This window comes from Vicia villosa, linkage group LG3, assembly GCF_029867415.1.
Source record: "Vicia villosa cultivar HV-30 ecotype Madison, WI linkage group LG3, Vvil1.0, whole genome shotgun sequence".
Taxonomy (NCBI): domain Eukaryota; kingdom Viridiplantae; phylum Streptophyta; class Magnoliopsida; order Fabales; family Fabaceae; genus Vicia; species Vicia villosa.
The window spans coordinates 134,855,921-134,878,488 of record NC_081182.1 but is presented as its reverse complement, the minus strand read 5'-3'; the positions used below and the strand labels follow the sequence as shown (position 1 = coordinate 134,878,488).

The 22,568-nt window shown below is 34.6% G+C and overlaps 1 protein-coding gene across 1 annotated transcript; it reads left to right on the top strand.

The window, feature by feature from the left end:
• The first annotated feature begins 472 nt into the window (after positions 1-472).
• Positions 473-9,209, top strand: LOC131656700 (uncharacterized). The gene is made up of 5 exons (XM_058926340.1): positions 473-580; positions 1,730-1,813; positions 2,057-2,179; positions 7,931-8,098; positions 8,954-9,209. Exons 1-5 carry the CDS (start codon positions 536-538, stop codon positions 9,056-9,058), a joined length of 525 nt encoding a protein of 174 aa, XP_058782323.1. The 5' UTR covers positions 473-535; the 3' UTR covers positions 9,059-9,209.
• Positions 9,210-22,568: the final 13,359 nt, after the last annotated feature.

Below are 22,568 nucleotides of genomic sequence, written 5' to 3'. Positions count from 1 at the left end.
TTTTATCATCTATGAATTTGTAGACATTTTAGTTGTGACATTATATAAAAAAATCATTCATAAAAAATGTTTTAATAATTATAGTAAATATTTTGAATATATATATATATATATATATATATATATATATATATATATATATATATATATATATATATATATATATATATATATATATATATATAATATTCATAATAACATTGTAAACTTTATATATACTCAAAATAGACATTATACTTTTGAAGAAAATAAATTATGTATATTTTGACTAACTTTATCATCTATGAATTTATGTACATTTATAGCAGTCAAATTATATACAAATAAATAATAAAATAAAAAATGTTATAATATTAATAATATTTATTTTTACTAAAATTATATATATATATATATATATATATATATATATATATATATATATATATATATATATATATATATATATATATATATATATATATATTATAATCTTGATTTAAAACAATTTTAAACATAAAATTTGAAGTTCCCTTCCTCCTGCAACTTGAGCTCCATGGCTGCAAATCGAACTTCAAATGGTGATAGTTTTGAAGAAAAGGTAAGTATTTTAATATAATTGACACAATTTGATATTCTTTTAAGGTTGTTAAGGATGGTTATGAGTTTTAGAATTTTTATATTCGTGAAAAATAAATTTGATTTGGTTTTTCACCTTTTATTTATTAATGATTGTCGACCATTACTCCAACCTCTAATAATCATCATTTCGAAAACCTCCAACCATCTCAAACCACCACTCAGATTAATGATCTCACAACAAAAAAAAACCATTACGACAACTGCCAACCATAATCGACAAAGCTTAATCCCCCTATGACCTCTAATATGACAATCACCAACCACCATTTTAATCTCAACTGACCATATGACTGGCCCCTACCACCATATTGGTCATCATTACCTACCATGTTGACCACCATCAAACACCGCTTCTACCATCATTTATAACCATTCTAACTATCGTTGATGACTATTATATCCACCTCAGATCACCAGTTTTTTCATCAATTACCATCATTAACAATCACGCAACGACTCTAAATTTTCACTAGTCGTCACCACAACCACCATTCTAACCACAATTGTTGAATATCACGACTATAACGATCATCATCACTATTTTAACATGCATCCCCCAACAATTCCACTTTAATCCATTATAATTAAAATTATTATTAAGTAAATATTTATATTTTTTTTAATTTAATGGTATGAATTGTTAAGATATGTTTATCACAAATATTTATTTTAATAAATATTTTTTTGTGAGAATATTTATTTTGATGATTATGTTTGAAATTTATTTTAATTTAAAAATATATATAAATAAAAAATAACTTTGATTTTGATTTTTGAAGATTTTTAAAACTTATAACATAAATTAATTTTTTTTTAATTATTAGTACAAAAAACCACTCTAAATTATATTATTTTACCATTTCCATCCTTTTTCATTCAATAAACATTTTTTTATTATGTAATTGTCTTTTATAAATTAACATCAACTATTTATATCTCTTAGTAAATATAATTAAATAAATAAGTAAGATCCTCTGTACTTGATAAATTGAATTGAAATTTAAAATACTGTAATAGAGTTTATTAATTTAATTTTTATTAAATCTTTTGTGTGAGATATAACAATTTTATTTCCGTTGATGTGTTTTGATTTTTAAAATATTTACAGGAAGGTAAAGCAGTGTACACCCCAAATGATGATAATACTACTGGTAATGGCAATGGTGATGTCGTCATAACTCCAACAAAAGAGGTAATTTTTATTTAATATCAAATTTTAATTTTAACTTCTACTCAATTAATATTTTAATATTAAATTTTAGCTTTAACTTCTACTGAATTAATATTTTAATACCAAATTTTAATTTTAACTTCTACTCGATTAATATTTTTAATTTTAACTTTGGCTTAAGTTAAGTGACAAGGATGAGGCTCTTATATGTTAGTGTGTTTAATAATATCTTTAAAAAATATATTAACATCATTATGAATTTAGACTGGATGCATATCTACTTCATCAACAAAAAGAACAAGAGGTTCTAAAATCTTTCCAAAAGAATGGACTGAAAATTGGGAAGTTAAAGAGAAGCTACGAAGCGACGGATCTAAAATTGAGAAGGTATGTGGTAAAAAATTTAAAAATACATAATTTTATGTTGCATTTTGAAAGTTGTGGTCGATATAATTATTCACAACAAATTAAACTCAAGCATGTGTATTTTATCAATTTCAATTTTATAACTATATGTTTGTCATAACTAATAAAGTATAATGGTTGATTTTAATTAGTTGGTTGTAGATAACTTGCTCTCAATTTTTCAAAAAAATCTAAATATTCTTTAAAAAAATTGCGATTGTTATGAATGTAAAAAAAAAACATTTAATTGTAAATGGGTGTGTTAATGGTGACAAACGCATCCATAAACGAAGAAGAAAGATACAGCACTAGCGAAGAAGAGAAAGGGAATAACAGAAATTTGTTATGGATAAACTGAACTTTTCTCTATTGGATATTACAGTTACATGTGTCACTAATATATATACAAGATAATCATTGTGGTATAAGACTAGTAACAAGCTGATGTGGCACATATACATGAACAATATGTATGTACAGATATAAATACAATACAAGAAGGAATACTAATACACTATGTGCTAATATCCTCCTTCAAGTTGGACTTTGGAGGTTGCAAAGTCCCAACTTGGCCAAAGATATCTTAAGAGCTGAAGAGTGCAGTGGTTTAGTCAACATGTCAGCTAACTGATCATGATTATAGATGGGGAGCAGATGATTGAGTTTGGATTAAAGCCATTCTCGAACTACATGACAATCCAACTGAATATGCTTACTACGCTCATAAAAAGTAGGATTATGTGTCAAGTATATAGCGGATTTACTGTCACGGAAAATTGTAGCAGGTTGAGAGAATTCAACACATAGATCACGAAACAAAAACTGCAGTCATTGAATTTCACACGTGATAGAGGCCAGAGCTCTATACTCAGCTTTAGTGGACGAACGAGATGCAGTATGTTGTTTCTTGGATTTCCAACATAATAATGAAGAACCTAGCATGACACAGTAACCCGTGATGGATTTTCTAGTATCTGGACAACGTGCCCAATTAGAATCAGCAAAACCTAGTAACTTTAAGTCACTTGATACAGAAAACAATATACCAGTAGCAGGAACAAATTTCAAATATTGTAGCACCCGAGTTGCAGCCTAAAAATGAGGTATTCGAGGCTGAGACATAAACTGGCTCAGATGTAGAACCGCATAAGAAATATCAGGCCGGGAATTTGTCAAATAAATGAGCCTACCAATCAGCCTCCTATATGTGGATGGATTATCCAAAAGAGAAACTTCATTAACAGACAATTTAAAATTTGAATCAAAAGGGACAGATGAACGCTTGGCTGCTAAGACTCCATCATCTTTGAGGAGTTCAAGGGTGTATTTTCGTTGGTTTAAGAAGATGCCTTCGGTAGATCTAGCAACCTCGAAACCTAAAAAATACCTGAGCTTCCCAAGATCCTTAACCGTGAATTTATGATTCAAAAGATCATTGACATGTTTTATTTTAACTAAAGAAGTGCATTCCAATACAACATCATCAACATATACGAGAAGGGCAGTAAAATTGGAAGAATCATGTTTAACATAAAGGGAATAGTCAACTAGGGACTACTGGTACCCAAGGTAAATCAAAAAGGTAGACAGTTTGGAGTACCACTGTCGACTGGATTGTTTTAAGCCATACAAGGATTTCTGTAATTTGCAGACTTTAGAGGAAGGATAACCAGATAATCCAAGTGGAAGGAACATGTAAACCTCTTCATTCAAGTCACCATGCAAAAAAGAATTGTTAACATCGAGTTGTTCAAAATACCATCCTTTGATAGCTGCAAGGGAAAGAAGAACTCTAACAGTAGTGAGTTTGGCAACAGAAGAGAATGTGTCAAAATAGTCAATACCTTCCATTTGAGTATAACCTTTGGCTACTAATTTGGCTTTGTAGCGCTCGATAGATCCATCTGCTCGATGTTTAACTTTGTATACCCAACGAAAACCAATTGGTACCTTACCAGAGGGCAGATCCACCACAGTCCATGTATGATTCTCAGCAAGAGCCTTAAGCTGCATATCCATGGCATTAACCCAACAGTCATGTTTTATGGCTTGGTTATACGTGGTTGGTTCAGAGAGAGAGGATATAACACAACAAAAATTCTTGTAAGTTGTAGAACATTTGTCATATAAGATGACTGAGGAGAGAGGATATGTAGTTTGAGTAGAAGGAGGATTGAGAACATATGAGATCTTATGGGCAAGATAACAGTGGTATTCAGCTAGATAACTAGGGGATTTGACACACGGGTAGATTTCCTAATATGAGGGTTAGGAGGAGTATCTTGAAGAGAGGGATTAGTATTAGGGAGTGACAAAGAACCATAGGATTCTACAAGTAGAAGGACTATCCATAGAGGGAGAACTTAAAGATGGGGTGGAGGGAGAAATGCTTAGTTGTTGTCTAGGGGAACTGGGTGTACTTTGTGTCCTTGAAATGTCACTATCAGAATGATCAGACTTGTGGTTAACAGGTTGCTTCTCTGAATTGTCATTATTAGTGGTGGAAGGAATGTGATTATTTGGTTGTTGTTGTAGGTTAGATGAAGAAGTTGTGCTACCAAGCGGATTGGATAGAGTAGTAGAATTGGGATGTGAATGTGAATGTGACAGTTCATAATCAACATATGCAGGAAAGTGGTTGGAGGGAGAACTAGATGAGGGTTGATTAGAAGTTTGATTGGAACCAAAAGGGAAAATGGTTTCATAGAATGTCACATGCTTGGACACAAAAATGTTATTGTGGGACAAGTCATAAAAAATGTAACCTTTAGTCCCATCTTTGAAACCTAAAAACACAGTTTTTCTAGCTCTTTGGTCAAACTTGGTTTTGTGGACTTAGTTTGAGACAACATAGCTTAAGTAGCCAAAAACTGTGAGATGAATAATGGTGGGTGGATGGTTGTGTAAGATTTCATAATGACACTTAAGTTTGAGTAATGGAGTGGGTAGCCTATTAATGAGATGGACAGCGTGTTGAATGCAGAAATTCCACAAGTTTAGGGGAATCTTGGAATGGAAATAGAGGGAACGAGCAATATTTGAAATATGCTAATGTTTTCATTCTACCACCCCATTTTGTTGGGGTGTGTAAGGACACGATTTTTGGTGAATCACTCCTTTAGACAAAAAACATTCAGATAATAAAAGGAACTCAGTTCCATTATCTGACCTAAAGCATTTAAGAGTTCTGTTAAATTGGTTTTCAATGTAGGACGGGAATTAATGATGCTTTGTTTGGTTTGGTCTTTGGTTTTCAAGAAGATAACTCAAGTGTATCTACTATAGTCATCCACAAGAGTCAAAAAATATCTATGACCTAGCATTGAAATAGTAGAAAAAGGGCCCATAAATCAGCATTCAATAGTTCAAAAGGAGCTTTGGAATGAGTAGTACTATGAGGAAAACACAACCTCTTTTGTTTACTAAAATGACAGGAATCACATGGTAATTTGTTTACAATTGGAAGGAATAAAAGTAAAAACTTTTGAAGCATGTTGTTGTCCAAATGTGCCCTAATCTTAAATACCAAAGAAAAAAAGTGTCATGTATAGCTGAATTACAAGCATGAGTTTGTTGTGAAGAATTGAGCATATAAAGTCCTCTGTGGAGATTAGCAGAACCAATCATTTCCTTGCAATGATTCTGTAGGATTTGGCATGAATTATCAGTAAAGTTCACAATACAATCATTGTTTTGAATAAGTTTGGCTATATAAATTAGGTTGACATGGAAACTGGGAAAGAATAGAACATTGTGAAGAACTAAGGCATAAGAAATGGAAACGCTGCCAGAGATGGAGGCAGTAGCATGAGATCCATTTGGCAAATTAACAAGAATAGGAATAATGGTTTTATGAGAAATAAAATTGGCTAAATCAAAAGTGGTGTGATCGGTAGCACTAGTGTCAAGAATCCATAAATGAGTGTTCTTACCATTATCCTGATTAGAGTGAGAGTTTGAGACAAAATGGGGACGTGGAGATGGAGTTGGCCTTTGAGGTAGTTTTAGACTGTTGAATCAACTCCAGGATACTTTGATATTGCTCTTGAGTGAATCCATTCATGGACTGAGTCGACTGCTTCCTGGGGGGTAGCTGACTTGTTTCAACAGAAGCCACATATTGAGATTGATTATTTGTAGGAGATTTCCCTTTACCTGGATAGCCATGTTTAAGAAAGCACGTCTCAATTGTGTGGTTAGTTATACCACAATGAGTGCACACTCTATTGTGACCCTTAGCTCCACCGTAATTGTTGCTCTTTCCTTTGGAGTAATTGTTGCCAGATTTGTTAGAGTTGTAACCAGAAGAACATTGACATTAACAGTTGTATATTCTTCAGTACCACCACTGTTGGAGATGGCATATTGAGAACTATTGAGTTCTCTTTCTTGTTGAATAACAAGAGCAAATTTTTTGTCAATGTCAGGTAATGGCTGCATCATCAGGATTTGAGTTTGGGACTAATTGAACTTTTCATTCAATCCTTTCAGAAACCTGATGACATAATCTTGTTCTCAGTATTTCCTTATAGACGCAAGGGCACCACAAGAATACGGTGTAGCACACGAGTAAGCAGCAATTGGTCTATAGGCCTCAAGTTCATCCCACGTAACCTTCATCTTGGTGAATTAGTTAGAAACATCAAGAGATCCTTTGCGGAACTTATACAAATCTTCTTGAATATCAGGAATATGAAAAATGTCACCTTGTGAAAAATGGATTTGCAGATTTCTTCAAACACCAACGGCAGTTTCAATCCATAAAACAGACCTTGCGATGGATTCTGAGATGGATCGTTGAATCAAAGCTAACACCATTGTGTTGCAAAGAATCTAAGGCGCGTAGAGAACATCTGAAACTAGAGGCTTTGGATGCGTACCATCAATGAATCGCTCCTTGTTCTTTGAAATCAATGCAATGTTCATTGATCGAGCCTTATTGTGGTAATTCTTGTCATCAAGAAGAGGAGTAACAAGGACAAATGTAGGATTTTCATTTGGATGCAGATAATAATGGTTTGATGAATTTGTGGAGAAATCTATGAAGCTCTGGAATGCCGACAATGAAAGATAAAATGAACAAGATCGCACATAAGAAAATTCGATACGCAGAAAAATAACGAGTTGCAAGACTTGAAAAAGAAGGAACAATTTGCGAGAATTGGGAACGAAATAGATGCGTGATTCGAATTTACCAGAAAATAGGATCGATCGATCGAAGACGAAGCTGACGAAGTTGATCAAGAAGGGGATCCAGAAGAGAAAAGGATCGGAGGAGACGATGGCTACCAGAGCTTTTAAAGCTCTGGTACCATGTTAATGGTGACAAACGCATCCATAAACGAAGAAGAAAGATACAACACTAGCGAAGAAGAGAAAGGGAATAACATAAATCTGTTATGGATAAGCTGAACTTTTCTCTATTGGATATTTCAGTTACATGTGTCACTAATATATATACAAGATAATCACTGTGGTCTTAGACTAATAACAAGCTGATGTGGCACATATACATGAACAATATGTATGTACATATATAAATACAGTACAAGCAGGAATACTAATACACTATGTGCTAACAGGGTGTATGTATGAGATTGTTCAATTTAATAATTCTAATTTGAAAATATTATGAACTAGTTTTACCAATATCTTAAAGCTTGTTAAAGCGTATACTCTTGTCTTTTTTATTGCTAAAATATAAAATTTAAATAATTAATTATTGTGATGCAGTCATATCGTCATAAGAAAGAAGGTTTTACTTGCCGTTCTTTCAAAGCTGTGGAAGATTATGAAAAATATGGAACACTTCCCAAACGCAAAAGAAAAGAAAAAGAAATCATCAATGTTAAAGAAGAAGTCAAAGAAAAAGAAATCGTCAATGTTAAAGAAGACGTCGAAGTAAGTTCGAATATATAATCTCAACTCTTATATTGACACGTTATGATTAACATTTTTAATTACTAACGTTCTATTATTGTATTAAAAATGCTTTATGAAAGGTCTCCAAAGAATAACAAGAAGAACCGTTGACTAATCATATAATACTTAATTAAAGGTTTTTTTAAAATAACCTCTATTTTGAAAGATAACTCTAAAAAATATGTTTGTTTTAAGGTTTGAAATTATATTTTTAGATATACAAAAATGCAAATGTAACATTTTCTCTTCTATTTAAAATTTCTAAAAATTGCTCTAAAATATTTTTCTTATTTTCAAAAATATTTACACGTGATTATTCTATTGTTACTCTAATGTTTAAAAAGTGAGAATTCAACATTATCATAAAATAAAAATTAAAATAATTATAACTTCTCCCTACCACTCATATTTATTTATATATTTTTTATAATTTTTATTTAATTACTTTTAGAAATGTTTTTTTTGAAATCTTTGCTTTTACTAAATACATGAGTAAGAATATAATTTCTATAACTAAGAATCTTAGAAACATCTTTCCAAATTATGTAATTTAACCTTGAAATAAACACATTTTGATATCTTATTTTTGTAAGGTGCATCATCCACTACCCCCATCACATGAAGGCCTGGCCAATCCAATTTGCCACAATCTCTTCATCCTACTTCTTTTTTTTTTTTTTTTTTAAATAACTAATTATTTATTAAAAAAGAAATAAAATTATTAAATTAATCAAAAATTCAAAAAATTTATTAATAATTAATATAAATAATAATTTGATAAGATGTCATTTTTTATGTTTAATTTAATTTTATGCTTGCTTTTAAAATTTTCAGGAGGAACTTTCTAAGAAGAAAAAAGAAGAAGCTGAACTTAATCGAATCCGTGTTGAAAAGTTCCTTGCAGATGCTCATTACAATTTACTTCACTGGTTTGACTAATAAGGTTGCTATGCTTTTTAAATAAGGTTGCTATGATGAATAATACTGATTTTCATGAAATAAATTGCTTCAAAAACTATAGCTCGTATAATATGGCGGTGTTTCCTCCCTTCATTGCGTTTGTTTTGAATTGTACTTTTTAATAATATTGTAAGGAGTATGTTATACCAATACTTTTCTTTCATATATTCAGCTTATTATTTTGCTTGAATTTGAGTAGTACTTGTATTGATATCGAATGGCCATAAGATAATCGTTACACATTTATTCCGAAATAGAGCATAGTTTAAAATTAGATTTACGTGACTTTGTGTTTTTGAAAATGAGATTGCTCAAGTTAAAATTTTGGGTTTTCTCTATGATGTTATCCATACTTATCTTATGTTATTCAGAAGGAACATGCATATATGATTGTAGTATTGCCAAAGTGCACAACTTTCTTGTGGCATATGCATTTGTACTTTTTTGTCCTTGTATATTGAATTTATTGAAATGATGTCATAACATATTGAAGTGATTAATAAGGTCATTCTTCTTCAACCTGTCAACTGTAAATATGGAAATGTCCCTATAGATGGATGATGCATGATATAATTCTAGCATGGATGTATTCATTTAAGATTATTTAGAACATTATTTTTTGTTTATGATAGATCTCTTTCTTTAAAGATATATTTTATATATTCAATAATCAATAGAATTTAAAGATTTGATAATTCATAAACCAAGCTAACTAATGTTAAAGGAATCTGGGTCATATGAATATTATTTGGAGTACTTAAGCACATTCACCATCTTACTGAAGTAAAGTTCATTTTAAACTAAAATATGGATTGAGAATTTCAGGTATCAGTTTGGTCAAAATTTTATGTTTTTAGAGGTGAAAGTGGAGTGAGACTAATGAATTTTGTGTTTCAATTTAAGGTTAGGTACGTATTTGGAGTGGAAAAACATATAGAGTTTTATGATAAAAAACTTTATGTTTCAAATTAGCAAAACCTATAGATGTCTTTCGTTGTATCCTTTCTCAACCACTTCTCCCTTACATGTTTCATGCTTGAGGGGTTCTAGACCCTCATTAATATTCTAGCCAAACACCCATATCGGCAACGATCTCATCCAATTCATTAATGACTACATGGGATGCATTGAGATGAGTTAAATGATGTTAGGCAATATTGAACAAGTGTTAGGCATGTGCAAAACCTCATCAAGTATTGAAAGTCCTCAAAGATAAGTCACTCACCATGCACCCTAATCGATCAGGGTCATTTAAGTCATGGCCGAGAAAGTAGCCTCAAGACTCAACTTGTTGTGTTAAGTCACATAGGCTATATATGTAAGCCTTAAGGCAGGGTTAACTTTAAGGATCGCATTCTTTACAAATAAATTACACATGACCTTCACTTGGATTATCTCAAGCAGGGTATGTAACAGCCCGATTTCTCGTCTAATTGTTTAATTAGATTAGGCAAAATTACCTCCAGGTACCTTAAAGTTATTTAAGTGTAACAAGTCATTCCTTTATGTTTTTTCGCTACATGTGAGTCCTTTATGTAACTAACACCTGCACCGTTGACCTTTTCACAAGTTTCGTTCTAAAAAAGCTGAGTTGGCACTTAAGGCGATGATGTGTCAGTTAACGTTGTTGACATGGAATTTTTTATATTAATTTAGTTAGTTAGAAATTAACTAATACAATTTTTTTTAAAAATGAATGGACCTTGGGTCTTATAGCCTTGTACTATCTCTCCAACCTACAATTAATTATTAATGTATATTTTTGTCAATTATATAAGCACGAAATTCAAGTGTAAAGAAAACTAAGTGGGACATGGTAAGTAAAGAAATTGAACTGAGAAGGGAATTGCCATATTTATGGAAGTTTATTTTCGTTCTGAACTTTTCTTCAACATCCATTTTCACAACCACAAAATCCTTACTTGTAAAAAAATAAAAGAAGAGGAAGAATGGGGAACCCGAGCGGAAGTACCACTGCCTTTGTGATAGAGATTCTATACTTTTTATAAATAAAAGTGCTATTGCTAACACAAAACCTTGATTTTTAAAACTTGTCGAGATAAAGATGAAAAATCTTATTCATATATTCCATAAAAACACCAGGTGCGTTAGTAACTCCAAATGGCATCACTGTATACTCGTAATGACCATACCTCGTTCTAAACGTAGTCTTCTGAATATCGTCCGTCTTCACACAAATCTGATGATGCCCAGACCTCAGATCAATTTTGCTAAATACACGTGATCACACCAGCTGATCCATTAAATCTTCAATCCTCGGGAACGGATACCGATTCTTGATAGTAACTTTATTCAGTTGTCTGTAATCCACACACAACCTCATAGAACCTTCTTTCTTCTTTACCAACAACACCGGCGCACCCCACGGCGACACACTAGGACGAATAAATTTCTTCTCCAGTAACTCTTCTAATTGACTCTTCAATTCAGCCAACTCAGATGCCGACATACGATAAGGCGCCATCGACATGGGACTAGTTTCAAGAATCAACTCAATAGCAAATTCCACTTCTCTCTCAGGTGGCAACTCTCTAACATCTTTTGGAAAAACTTCTGGAAAGTCACGTACCACCGTTAGTTCACTACTCACCTCTTTTCCCTTCCTTTCAATTGATGCAAATAATATGAACATGGAAGCCCCATCTTTAGCCGCTTCATTCACCTGCTTAGTAGTCATCGCCAAATCCTCTACACTACTATCTCCAGGAAAGATCACGGTCTTCGTAAAACAATTAATATGAACTCGGTTGAATTCCAACCAGTTCATTCCTAGAATTATGTCAAGTTGTTCCAACGGAAGGCACACTAAGTCCATTACGAATTCCCTACCAAAAATATCAACCGGACAATTCAAGCAAGCAGACAAAGTAGTCACTGAACCCGATGCAGGAGTGTCAATAACCATACTTCCGTTAATAGCAGTTATTTCTAAATTCAATCTTTTAGCACAATCCAACGAAATAAATGAATGAGTTTCCCCAGTATCTATAATTGCAATTAAAGGTGTGCCATGCATAAAACACGTACCTTTAATCAATCGATCATTAAGAGTAGTCTCTGACCCAGACAATCAAAAACCTTCCCACCAGATTGGTTCTTCTTTGGCTTCGTGCACTACGGACTGATATGGCCTTCTTCGCCACAGTTGTAGCAAGTCACGGTCTTCATCCTACAATCAGAAGCAATATGAACCACCTTACCACACTTGAAACATTTCTTTTCTCCACTCTTGCACTCATTCCTTCTATGCCCAGTCTCACCACAGTTGTAGCACCTAACGGGAGCACTAGAATCTCCCCCACTAGGCCTTTTTCAATCACCAACTTTTGGATTTCCTCTACCACATGGCTTACCTCGACCGATAGGTTTCTTACCTCCTTTGTCAACCAATTCGCGAGAATGGGATGACTTCAGCTTAATAATGTCCTCCTCAAAAATCCTACTACAATCCACCAAGTCAGCAAATCGGCGAATCCTCTGATACCTGATACCTTGCTTAATCTCATCACGAAGGCTATTATCAAACTTGATGCACTTCGAGAATTCACTTGCCTCGTCAATGTTGTAGTGGGTGTAGTACTTTGCCCGCTCGACAAACTTGGAAGCATATTCCGGCACCGTCATGTTACCTTGCGTCAGTTCTAAAAATTCTATTTCTTTCTTTCCCCGAACATCTTTAGGAAAGTACCTCCTCTGAAATTCTCTTTTGAACACAGCCCAAGAAATAACCATACCATTAGTGTCCAACTCAGCTTTAGTAGTAACCCATCAATTATCAGCTTCTTCCGACAACATGTGAGTACCATACCTCACTTTCAGGTTCTTAGCATAATCAATCACTCTGAAAATCCTTTCGATTTCCTTCTGCCACTTTTGAGCACCTTCAGGATCGTGAGTGCCTTTGAACAACGGAGGATTATTCCTCTGAAAATTGCCCAATTGTCTGTCAGCACCAATCCCAGTTCCATTAGCATTCCCTCCCAACACACCAGCAATCATGCCCGGAGCCTCTACAATTGCATCGTCATTTCTTCCACCTCTTCCAGCCATTGTTCTGCTCATTACAAAACAATTCTGTTAGCACAAAGTATCGACTGTGATAACTTGCACTCGTCGTATACAAGGAAATAACTGACACTAAGACTCTGTTCACAACGATCGACTATGCTCTGATACCACTATTGTAACATCCTTCTAAACCCCCCGCGACAATTATTAAAATACTCAGAGTAAAACATGAAAACAAGGATGCCACAATTCAAAAAAATTAAAACCAAATATAATTCAACCATCATGCTTTATTAGGAACGATTCATCAAATAACAATCTCATGTTTATCACAGCGGAATAGTATAACATCACTAATACAAACCAAAGGAAACATATTCCAAAAACCAATAAATTAGAGTATAATGATTAAACTCTAAAACAATCATTCCCAGTGTTACAAGACCAGAGCATGACCGACACTCCCCAAATAAATGGATAAACTCTACGAGCTATCCTCACCGAGCAATAAAGTCGCTACTCCTCAATCTGAAAATTATCAACATGTAAGGGTGAGTCTCATTCGCAATTAATAAGTATTATACACTCATAAGCAATAAAACATCATAGAAATGTTATCCACCCAATCATAACATGTATTCAGATTTCCAAACAATTAATCGAACAACCATACCAAAAAACGCATCACTGAACATAACACTAAAATCATTCAGTCACACTATATCATTATGCACATGAATGAACTGACTATATGCATGTGGTACCATACATGGGCTAAACCCATCCGACTGATTTATTCATCACCAAGATACAACCCAACCGACACAAATTCCACACAATGGGCATTATTCCCACCATTGGATCCACAACATCACCGGGATCCATCACTAAAATGCGAATGAATCAATGCACACATATGACATACTTATAACATCACTGGTCTGATGCATCGCATCATCTCCTTACAACTCACCATTTCATTACCAATAAGCATGCACATGTCTTAGCAATCATTCATTCATAACACACATATTCATGTCAAACATCATCCAATCACAATGAAAATCAAGATAGTTTCATCATCATAAAAACACATTGCTACATTCACACATATGTGTACACAATGCTACAATTCATCAATTAAATTTAATCAAGATTTAAAATAAAATCGGACCACTGCCCGTTTCACCAATTCATCATATAAAGCTCTTAATCAGCTTCGCAATGCCCAAAACGGCACATAAATCGGACGCTCGGATCAAAAGTTACGGATCTTTAAAATAAAACAATTTTTCAAAAAGCTTCAATGGTAATCGGTTACCTAAACTGGAGTAACCGGTTACTACACATGGCAGTAACTACCTTTTACAAAAACGTCCATTGGTAACTGGTTACTTCAATCCAAGTAATCGGTTACTTCCTGACGGACAGACCAATAATCCCATTTGTAACAGTGGTAACCGGTTACCTCAATCCCAGTAGCCGGTTACTGCCTCCCAGACAGCAACAACAACGCCAAAACCAACAGTGGTAACTGGTTACCACAACTCTAGTAACCGGTTACTTCATACCTGCAACCCCAAAATCCACTTTTGACAGCAATTTCAATTTACCAATTCATGACAAACGCGAACCCAATCGTACCAAAATGTTCACAATCTCATAACAGCACCAAATTGCACATTTAGGCATACTTCTAACATATTTTAACATCAATAATCAACAATACATATTCAACATACTCAATTTTCACCAAAACATACCAAATTATGAATATTTCATCAAAACCTAACAATTCCCCAAAATACAACACATTAAATTGACTCAAACAACCATCCTAATCAATTCTACTACCCTTGATTGTATAATAATTATTAACCAGAAGAGTCCCTCCTTACCTTAGAGTTTGAATTCCTTGAAGGTTCTCTTCTTCCTTTCTCGTCTTTCACGCATCTTCTCTTTTCTTATACTTTTACTCTTTTTGCTTCTAATTTTCCTTTCTCACAATTTCTCTAATTTATGAAAAATAGAATAATGATTAGTGAGGCCTACACACTTAGCATCCCCTCTCTACTAATCATAACACAAAAGCCCAATTACTTTATTTCCATAATATTTCTCAATAATTTACCAAAGTGCCAATTAGTCCAATTAAATAATTTAAATTCTAATTAAATTAAATAATGGAAAAATATGGGGTGTTACAACTCTCCCCCACTAAAAGAGTTTTCTTCCTCGAAAACATACCTCAAGTGAAAAGTTCCGAGTAGGAGTCCTTCATCTGACTCTCCACCTCCCAAGTAACATTCCCACCTGCTGCTCCTCCCCAAGCTACTCTGACTAAAGCTATCTCTTTACCACATAACTGCTTCAAATTTTGATCTTCGATTCTCATAGGCAAGGTCTCGACTGTTAAATTATCCTTCACCTGCACATCATCCACTTGGATCACATGAGACGGATTCGCAATGTATTTCCGCAACTGAGATACATGAAATACATCATGCAAATTTGCAAGCGTCGGTGGTAAAGCAATACGATAAGCCACTTCTCCTACTCTTTCCATAATCTGAAACGGACCAATAAATCACGGAGTCAACTTCTTTGACTTCAGCGCTCCATCAACACCAGTCCTAGGAGTCACTCTTAGAAACACATGATCTCCCTCTTGAAACTCAAGTGTTCTCCGCCTCTTATCATGATAGATTTTCTGACGACTCTGAGAAGCTTTCATCTTTTCTTGAATCATAATCTTTTCTGTAGTCTCTTGAACAATCTCTGGTCCAATTACCGCACTCTCACCATGTTCATACCAGCATAACCGCGTTCTACGTCTCCTACCATACAAAGCTTCAAATAGAGCCATACCAATACTCGAATGAAAACTATTGTTGTAGGTAAATTCAATCAACGGTAAATAACTATCCCACACATCACCTTTTTCCAACACACAAGCACGCAACAAATCTTCCAACGATTGAATCGTCTTCTCTGTTTGACCATCAGTCAGCGGATGATAAGAAAAACTCAATCTCAACTTGGTACCTAACGCTTTCTGCAAACCTTTCCAGAATCTCGATGTAAACCTTGGGTCTCTATCTGACACGATACTCGAAGGAATATTGTAACACCCTTCTAAACCCCGCGACAATTTAAATAAATATATCAGAGTAACATGGAACAAGGGTGTCACAATTTCAAATTTTAAAACAAACATCATACGTCATAGTCATGCAAACACTAAGGAGTTTCATCATAATTCATAGAAACTCATGTTAATACAGCGGAAAAACAATTATACATAATAGTCCAACACCTTGGCGACTATATCCATCAAAACTCAAAACAAAGCAATAAAGTCATAAGACATAAACGAACAAAACTCGCGTCCCCAGTGTTACAATATCAGAGCATGACACCTGACGCTAAACTAGACACACTGACTCATGAGCTAATCCTCACCAAGTCGTAAAGCCGCTATCCTCAGTCTAAAAATGACAACGTGTAAGGGTGAGTCTCATTCTCAATTAGTAAATATTATGCAATTCATAAGCAACAAGCATTATAATATATCGTTCACCCAATCATACATATTCAGATTCACAACTATCGTTCATCAATTCATACAACAATAGATTACACCACATAACACTGAAATACATTCAATCATGTTATGACAAAATGCATATGACTCAACTGACACTATGGATGTGGTACCAATAAATCGTGGAATTAATCCACTTGACCGATCTATGTCCACCATCGATCCAAACATCACCGGGATCCATCACCGAATGCATATGAATGAATCAACACACCTAACATACTTAAAAACATCACCGATCACGATGAATGACTCATCCCAACACAACATCACCGAATAAGTATGTACATGTTTTCAATATCATCCAAATAGTCATGCATTCATCACAATCATAATAATAATCACATCCAACTCATCACCACATCTAATACATTGTCACACATATTTCATATGCACACAATGCTTAATTCTCACCAAGTAATTAAATCGAGTTTTTAAAAAAAATAAAGTTGGCCACTGCCCATATTCATCATTCATCAAATAAAACATTTAATTACCTTTACAACACCCAAAACGGCACTAAGAAAGGATACACGGATCAAAAGATACGCTATTTCAAGGTTTAGAAAAATTTCTGCACAGCAGAGTTCGCTCAGCGGACCACTAGTGACTCGCGACAGAAGCGAACTACTTTCATACCTCCGCTCAGTGGACCACTAGCGACCTTCGACAAAAGCTAACTAGGTCGGGTCCTCCGCTTAGCGGACCTGTGATTTTACAGATTCTCAAGTCTGCGACAGACCCTGCGATCTCACATATTCTGAGTCCAAAATCGATTCTAAACATCATATACATGCATACAATCATCATACATTCAATCATACACCACTAAACATCATTTAAACTCATTATGAACCAATAGTTCATGCAATTTTCATCAATTCAATCTAATTTATAACACTGTAACCTAACAATCCCAATATCTAATTTAACCAAACCATACATCAATTTACCTATCACTTAAGATCACATAAGAGATACTAAAAGGAAAAGTCTCCCATTACCTTGATGGAGGTTCTTGAATTGACCCTTGAACTTTTGGAATTTTCCTCCTTCCTTTGCTTTTCTCACTTCTACGATAAAACCTTTTCTCCCAAATCTTCTCTTGCTCCTTTCTTTTCTATTTTTCTCAATAATAAAACAATAATATAATTAGAACTAAGTGTAGAGCTTTTTACTCCATACACCCACTAATTACACCTCACACCCCCAAAGTCCATTATTCTTCTTATTCATTTACTCCATTATTTTCAAAAATATTCATAAACTAAATTTTAATTAAATAATTAACCAAAATTCAATTTATCTAATAATTTAAAAATACGGGTGTTACAAATACCATGCAGACTCACTATCTTCTCAATATACAATTGAGCTAACTTCTCCATAGGATAATCCATTGGTATGAAGTGAGCAGACTTCGTCAATCTGTCTACAATAACCCAAATAGCTTCACAACTCTTAACAGTCCTCGGCAAATTGAAAATAAAATCCATGGATACGCTGTCCCACTTCCATTCCAGAATAAACAACGGTTGCATAGCTTCATACGGCTTCTGATGTTCAATCTTTGACTTCTGGAAAGTCAAACAAGAGTAAACAAATTTAGCAATCTCTTTCTTCATTCCAGGCCACCAAGACAACTTCTTCAAATCATGATACATCTTGGTAGCACCAGGATGAATACTCAACCCGCTCCGGTGTCCTTCTTCAAGATTTTTTTTTTGAAGTTCGTTAATATCAGGAACACAAACCCGATCACCAAACCTCATTATACCATTCTCGTCAATTCTGAAATCACCTCTTTTGCATCAATCAACTTAACATCAGCTTTCTGACCTTGTCTAATCTCATCAAGAATACCACTTGTCAGCTTCAGCATACCCAATTTAACACTATTAGAAGTACCTTCACATACCAAACTTAAATCTCGGAATTGTTCAATCAAATCCAATTCTCGCACCATTAGCGTAGACATATGTAAAGACTTCCTACTTAATGCATCAGCAACGATATTCGCTTTATCTGGATGGTAATTCAGTCCAAAATCGTAATATTTAAGAAATTCTAACCATCTTCTTTGCCTCATATTAAGCTCTTTCTGATCAAAGAGGTACTTCAGACTCTTGTGATCGCTAAACACTTCAAACCTCGAACTATACAAATAATGTCTCCATAACTTCAATACAAAGACCACTGTTGCCAACTCTAAATCATGAGTCGGATAATTCCTTTCATGCACTTTGAGTTGTCTTGACGCATAAGCCACTACCTTTTGATTCTACATTAATACACCACTTAATCCCATTAATGAAGCATCATAATAAACCACAAAAGATTCTTCAGGATTCAGAAAAATCAGAATAAGAGCACTAGTTAACCTTTTCTTCAAATCTTGAAATCCTCGTTCACATTCCGAATCTGAAATAAATGCTTGACCATTTCTTATCAACTTAGTTAACGGTAGTGCTAACTTCGAAAGTCCTTCTATGAACTTTTTGTAGTAACCTGCAAGACCAAGGAAACTAGGAATTTCGGAAATTGACTTCGGCGCTTCCCATAGAGATACCGCTTCTACTTTCGTCGGGTCAACGACAATACCATTCTTGGAAATCACATGACCAAGAAAACTCACCTCACTTAACCAGAATTCTCACTTCGACTTTAGCATAAAGCTTCTTCTTTTCAATAATGCCAATACAACTTTCAGGTGTTCCGTATGCTCTTCCTTGCTCTTGGAATATATTAGAATGTCGTCTATAAATACCACAACGAACTTGTCGAGATAAAGATGAAAAATCCTATTCATAAATTCCATAAAAACACCAGGTGCGTTAGTAACTCCAAATGGCATCACAGTATACTCGTAATAACCATACCTCGTTCTAAATGTAGTCTTCTGAATATCGTTCGTCTTCACACGAATCTGATGATACCCATACCTCAAATCAATTTTGCTAAATACACATGCTCCAACCAGTTGATCCATTAAATCATCAATCCTCGGGAACGGATACCGATTATTGATAGTAACTTTATTCAGTTGTCTGTAATCCACACACAACCTCATAGAACCTTCTTTCTTCTTTACCAACAACACCGGCGCACCCCACGGCGACTGACCGTTTAAATAGCAAGTGTACTATTTGTTTACCGATGTAGTAATAAGAGAGTAAATTCCCAAGTGTCGAACTCGCGGACTGCGTAGAAATTATATGTTTCAGAACAGTGCAATTGAATAAAAAGTCATCGGGGTATTTGGTTTTTATGTTTAATTTAAATAACAACTTATGCAAACGAAAGAGTTAAAATAGTTTGATTCAACGAAAATATGGGGACACAAGTCAGGACTGATGTATGAATCGCTCTGCAATGAAATAATCACCACTTAACAGATTAACTTTAGAAATTCTCAATACCGACACCAAACATTGATTTTCCCTAATTCCTTAGTGAAAACTTCTTGAGATTAAAACCCTCTTTCAATTCCTTAACAAGATAGTTTTACCTCAAGATTCTAAAAAGAACATAGCCCGGATAATTAGGTCGCTACACATTAATCCTTATTCCCAAGTGATTCATAGTTATAACGTTATGATTAAAAAAGCGTTGAGGTAGTTTTCCAACAGAACCTAAACCGTATATCATCACATATATTTTCCAATATAAAGAAGCAATAAGCACTTTTAATCATAAACTGAATTTCATAAAGATAATCCGCAAATTAACGGTAAATTATAGTCATTACATCACATGATTCAGGGACATCAATCCTAACAAGTAAAAGGTTTAGTTACTCATGGCAATAAGCAAGATAACAATGAATAAAGATGAAGACATTACAAGTAGTTGAATCGGAATTGATCTTCAATCGCGGATGCTCTTGAAGATGTCTTCGCTCCAAGCCCTAATGCTCTCAATCTCTATTTTCCCGTTCTTCGACCGTAAAAAAAAAGTGATTTTCTCCTCTCCAAACAGTGACTAAATATCTCTCAACAATTATTTTGCTTCGAAAAGTCCATAATTCCCTTCCTTAAGTGACTGATTCAAAGATTTGAAAACGAATATTTTTCTGCGCGCAAGTCTGACACGGCCGTGTCCCATGACACGGGTGGCAGTGTCACAACTCTGTCTTCTTGGTTTTCATATTTTCAAGTTCTTCTCTTCAGCAAGTCTGACACGGCCGTGTCCCATGACACGGGTGGCCGTGTCACAGCTCTGTCTCACAAAAATTCACTTTTTCTTGTCTCGAATCATGCCCTGTATCTGCATAACTTAAAACACTACCAACACAAGATCAAAACCAATGGAAAAACAACAAAAACTAGAAAAAGTAACACACCAAATTCAAATACAAAGGTAAACAAAACTAGTTAAGAACTAGACTAAAACGACTTAAAATACCACCGAATGAAGTACTTTTCCATTGATTCGAACATAGGAACAAGGTGAAATTGGTGGCCGATCACAACCCCAAACTTAGCTCATTACTTGTCCTCAAGTGATGGACGAGAAAACAAGAGGACACCTGTGAATTTTTCTTATTCTCCACAACACAACTGATGCTTCCACACTTGATAATTACTTCGTGTCAAAGTGTTCGATCCCCCTCCCCGAACTTTTCCGTTGTACTTCAATTTTGACTCATTCTTTTACCTACAAGCTCAATCACACTCTCACAACTTCTCTCGGGGTTAAGTGTTTCACTCGCTCATCAAGGCATACATATCTACTCTTTGTTTTGTAAACATTCTAACATACTTCCTCAATATCAACAACACACACTTTTAGAGGACTTATGGGTTGTAACGGGGCTTGGGGTAGGTAGGATAAACAAAGAAAGTAGGTACTATGGTTTATGGTTCGGTATTAACTAATTAGTCCGATATCTTTTTGCACATTACATCATGTTTGGGGTGTTTAGCGCTTTTTTCGCTTTCCGGACTCTTAACTTCTTTACATGATGGCAAGTGTGTATCGAAATCATTTTTTTCTCTCTTTTTTTTCACAACACATCTCTTTTCATGTGTTTTTTTTTCTTTTCTTTTTCACACTTGCCTCATTCTTTTGTCACCGGACTTGGTTACCCCAAACTTAACTTTTTCTATCGGACTCAGACTTATAGTTAACACCAAAAATAAAGGAAACAAAAGGGATTGTGAATACGAAAAAGAAAACATGGATGATGGTTTAAGATGGTTACAAAGGATGATAAACAACAAGGTTGGGTGCGAAAGGCTCAGGGTTAAAGAGAAAAAAAATAAATGCCTCAGTGTGTGTGATCGATGTGTGTACTATATGAAGAACAAATGCAAAATTAGAGTGATGATGCCATACCCGATGCTCTCTCATGATGAATTGAAGTGTTTGGCTTTATATATCCTCACAGGTTTGGCATTGCATACAGGTTCAAAAATGGTCTCCATTTTGTACAACTTCATGTCCGGTTCGGGTTGCTCTAAACTCATTCACTTGGCACCATCAAGTTGCGTCTAGCATTTTTCTCCAGTTGTGCCAACTTTCACAGGTGTCCCGGATGCCAATTTAAGATGCGTCTTTTCCCTTTTTCACCTTAATTCCCATGATACTTTCCTCTGGAATCACATTCATCCTGGTGCACAGAAAACTCAAAACACACATAAAATAAGGAAATAACAAAAACGGAAATAACATAAAATAACTTAAAACGAAAGAACCTCCCCCACACTTGGACTTAACATTGTCCTCAATGTATAAGCAAGCATAAGGGAGACTTACAGTGCTCACTGAGGCGGAGGTGGAGGGTTGATAGGGGGCCCACCACAAAGAAAATGAAATTTCACCAAAAATCAGCGCCCCTGCCTGACACGGCCGTGT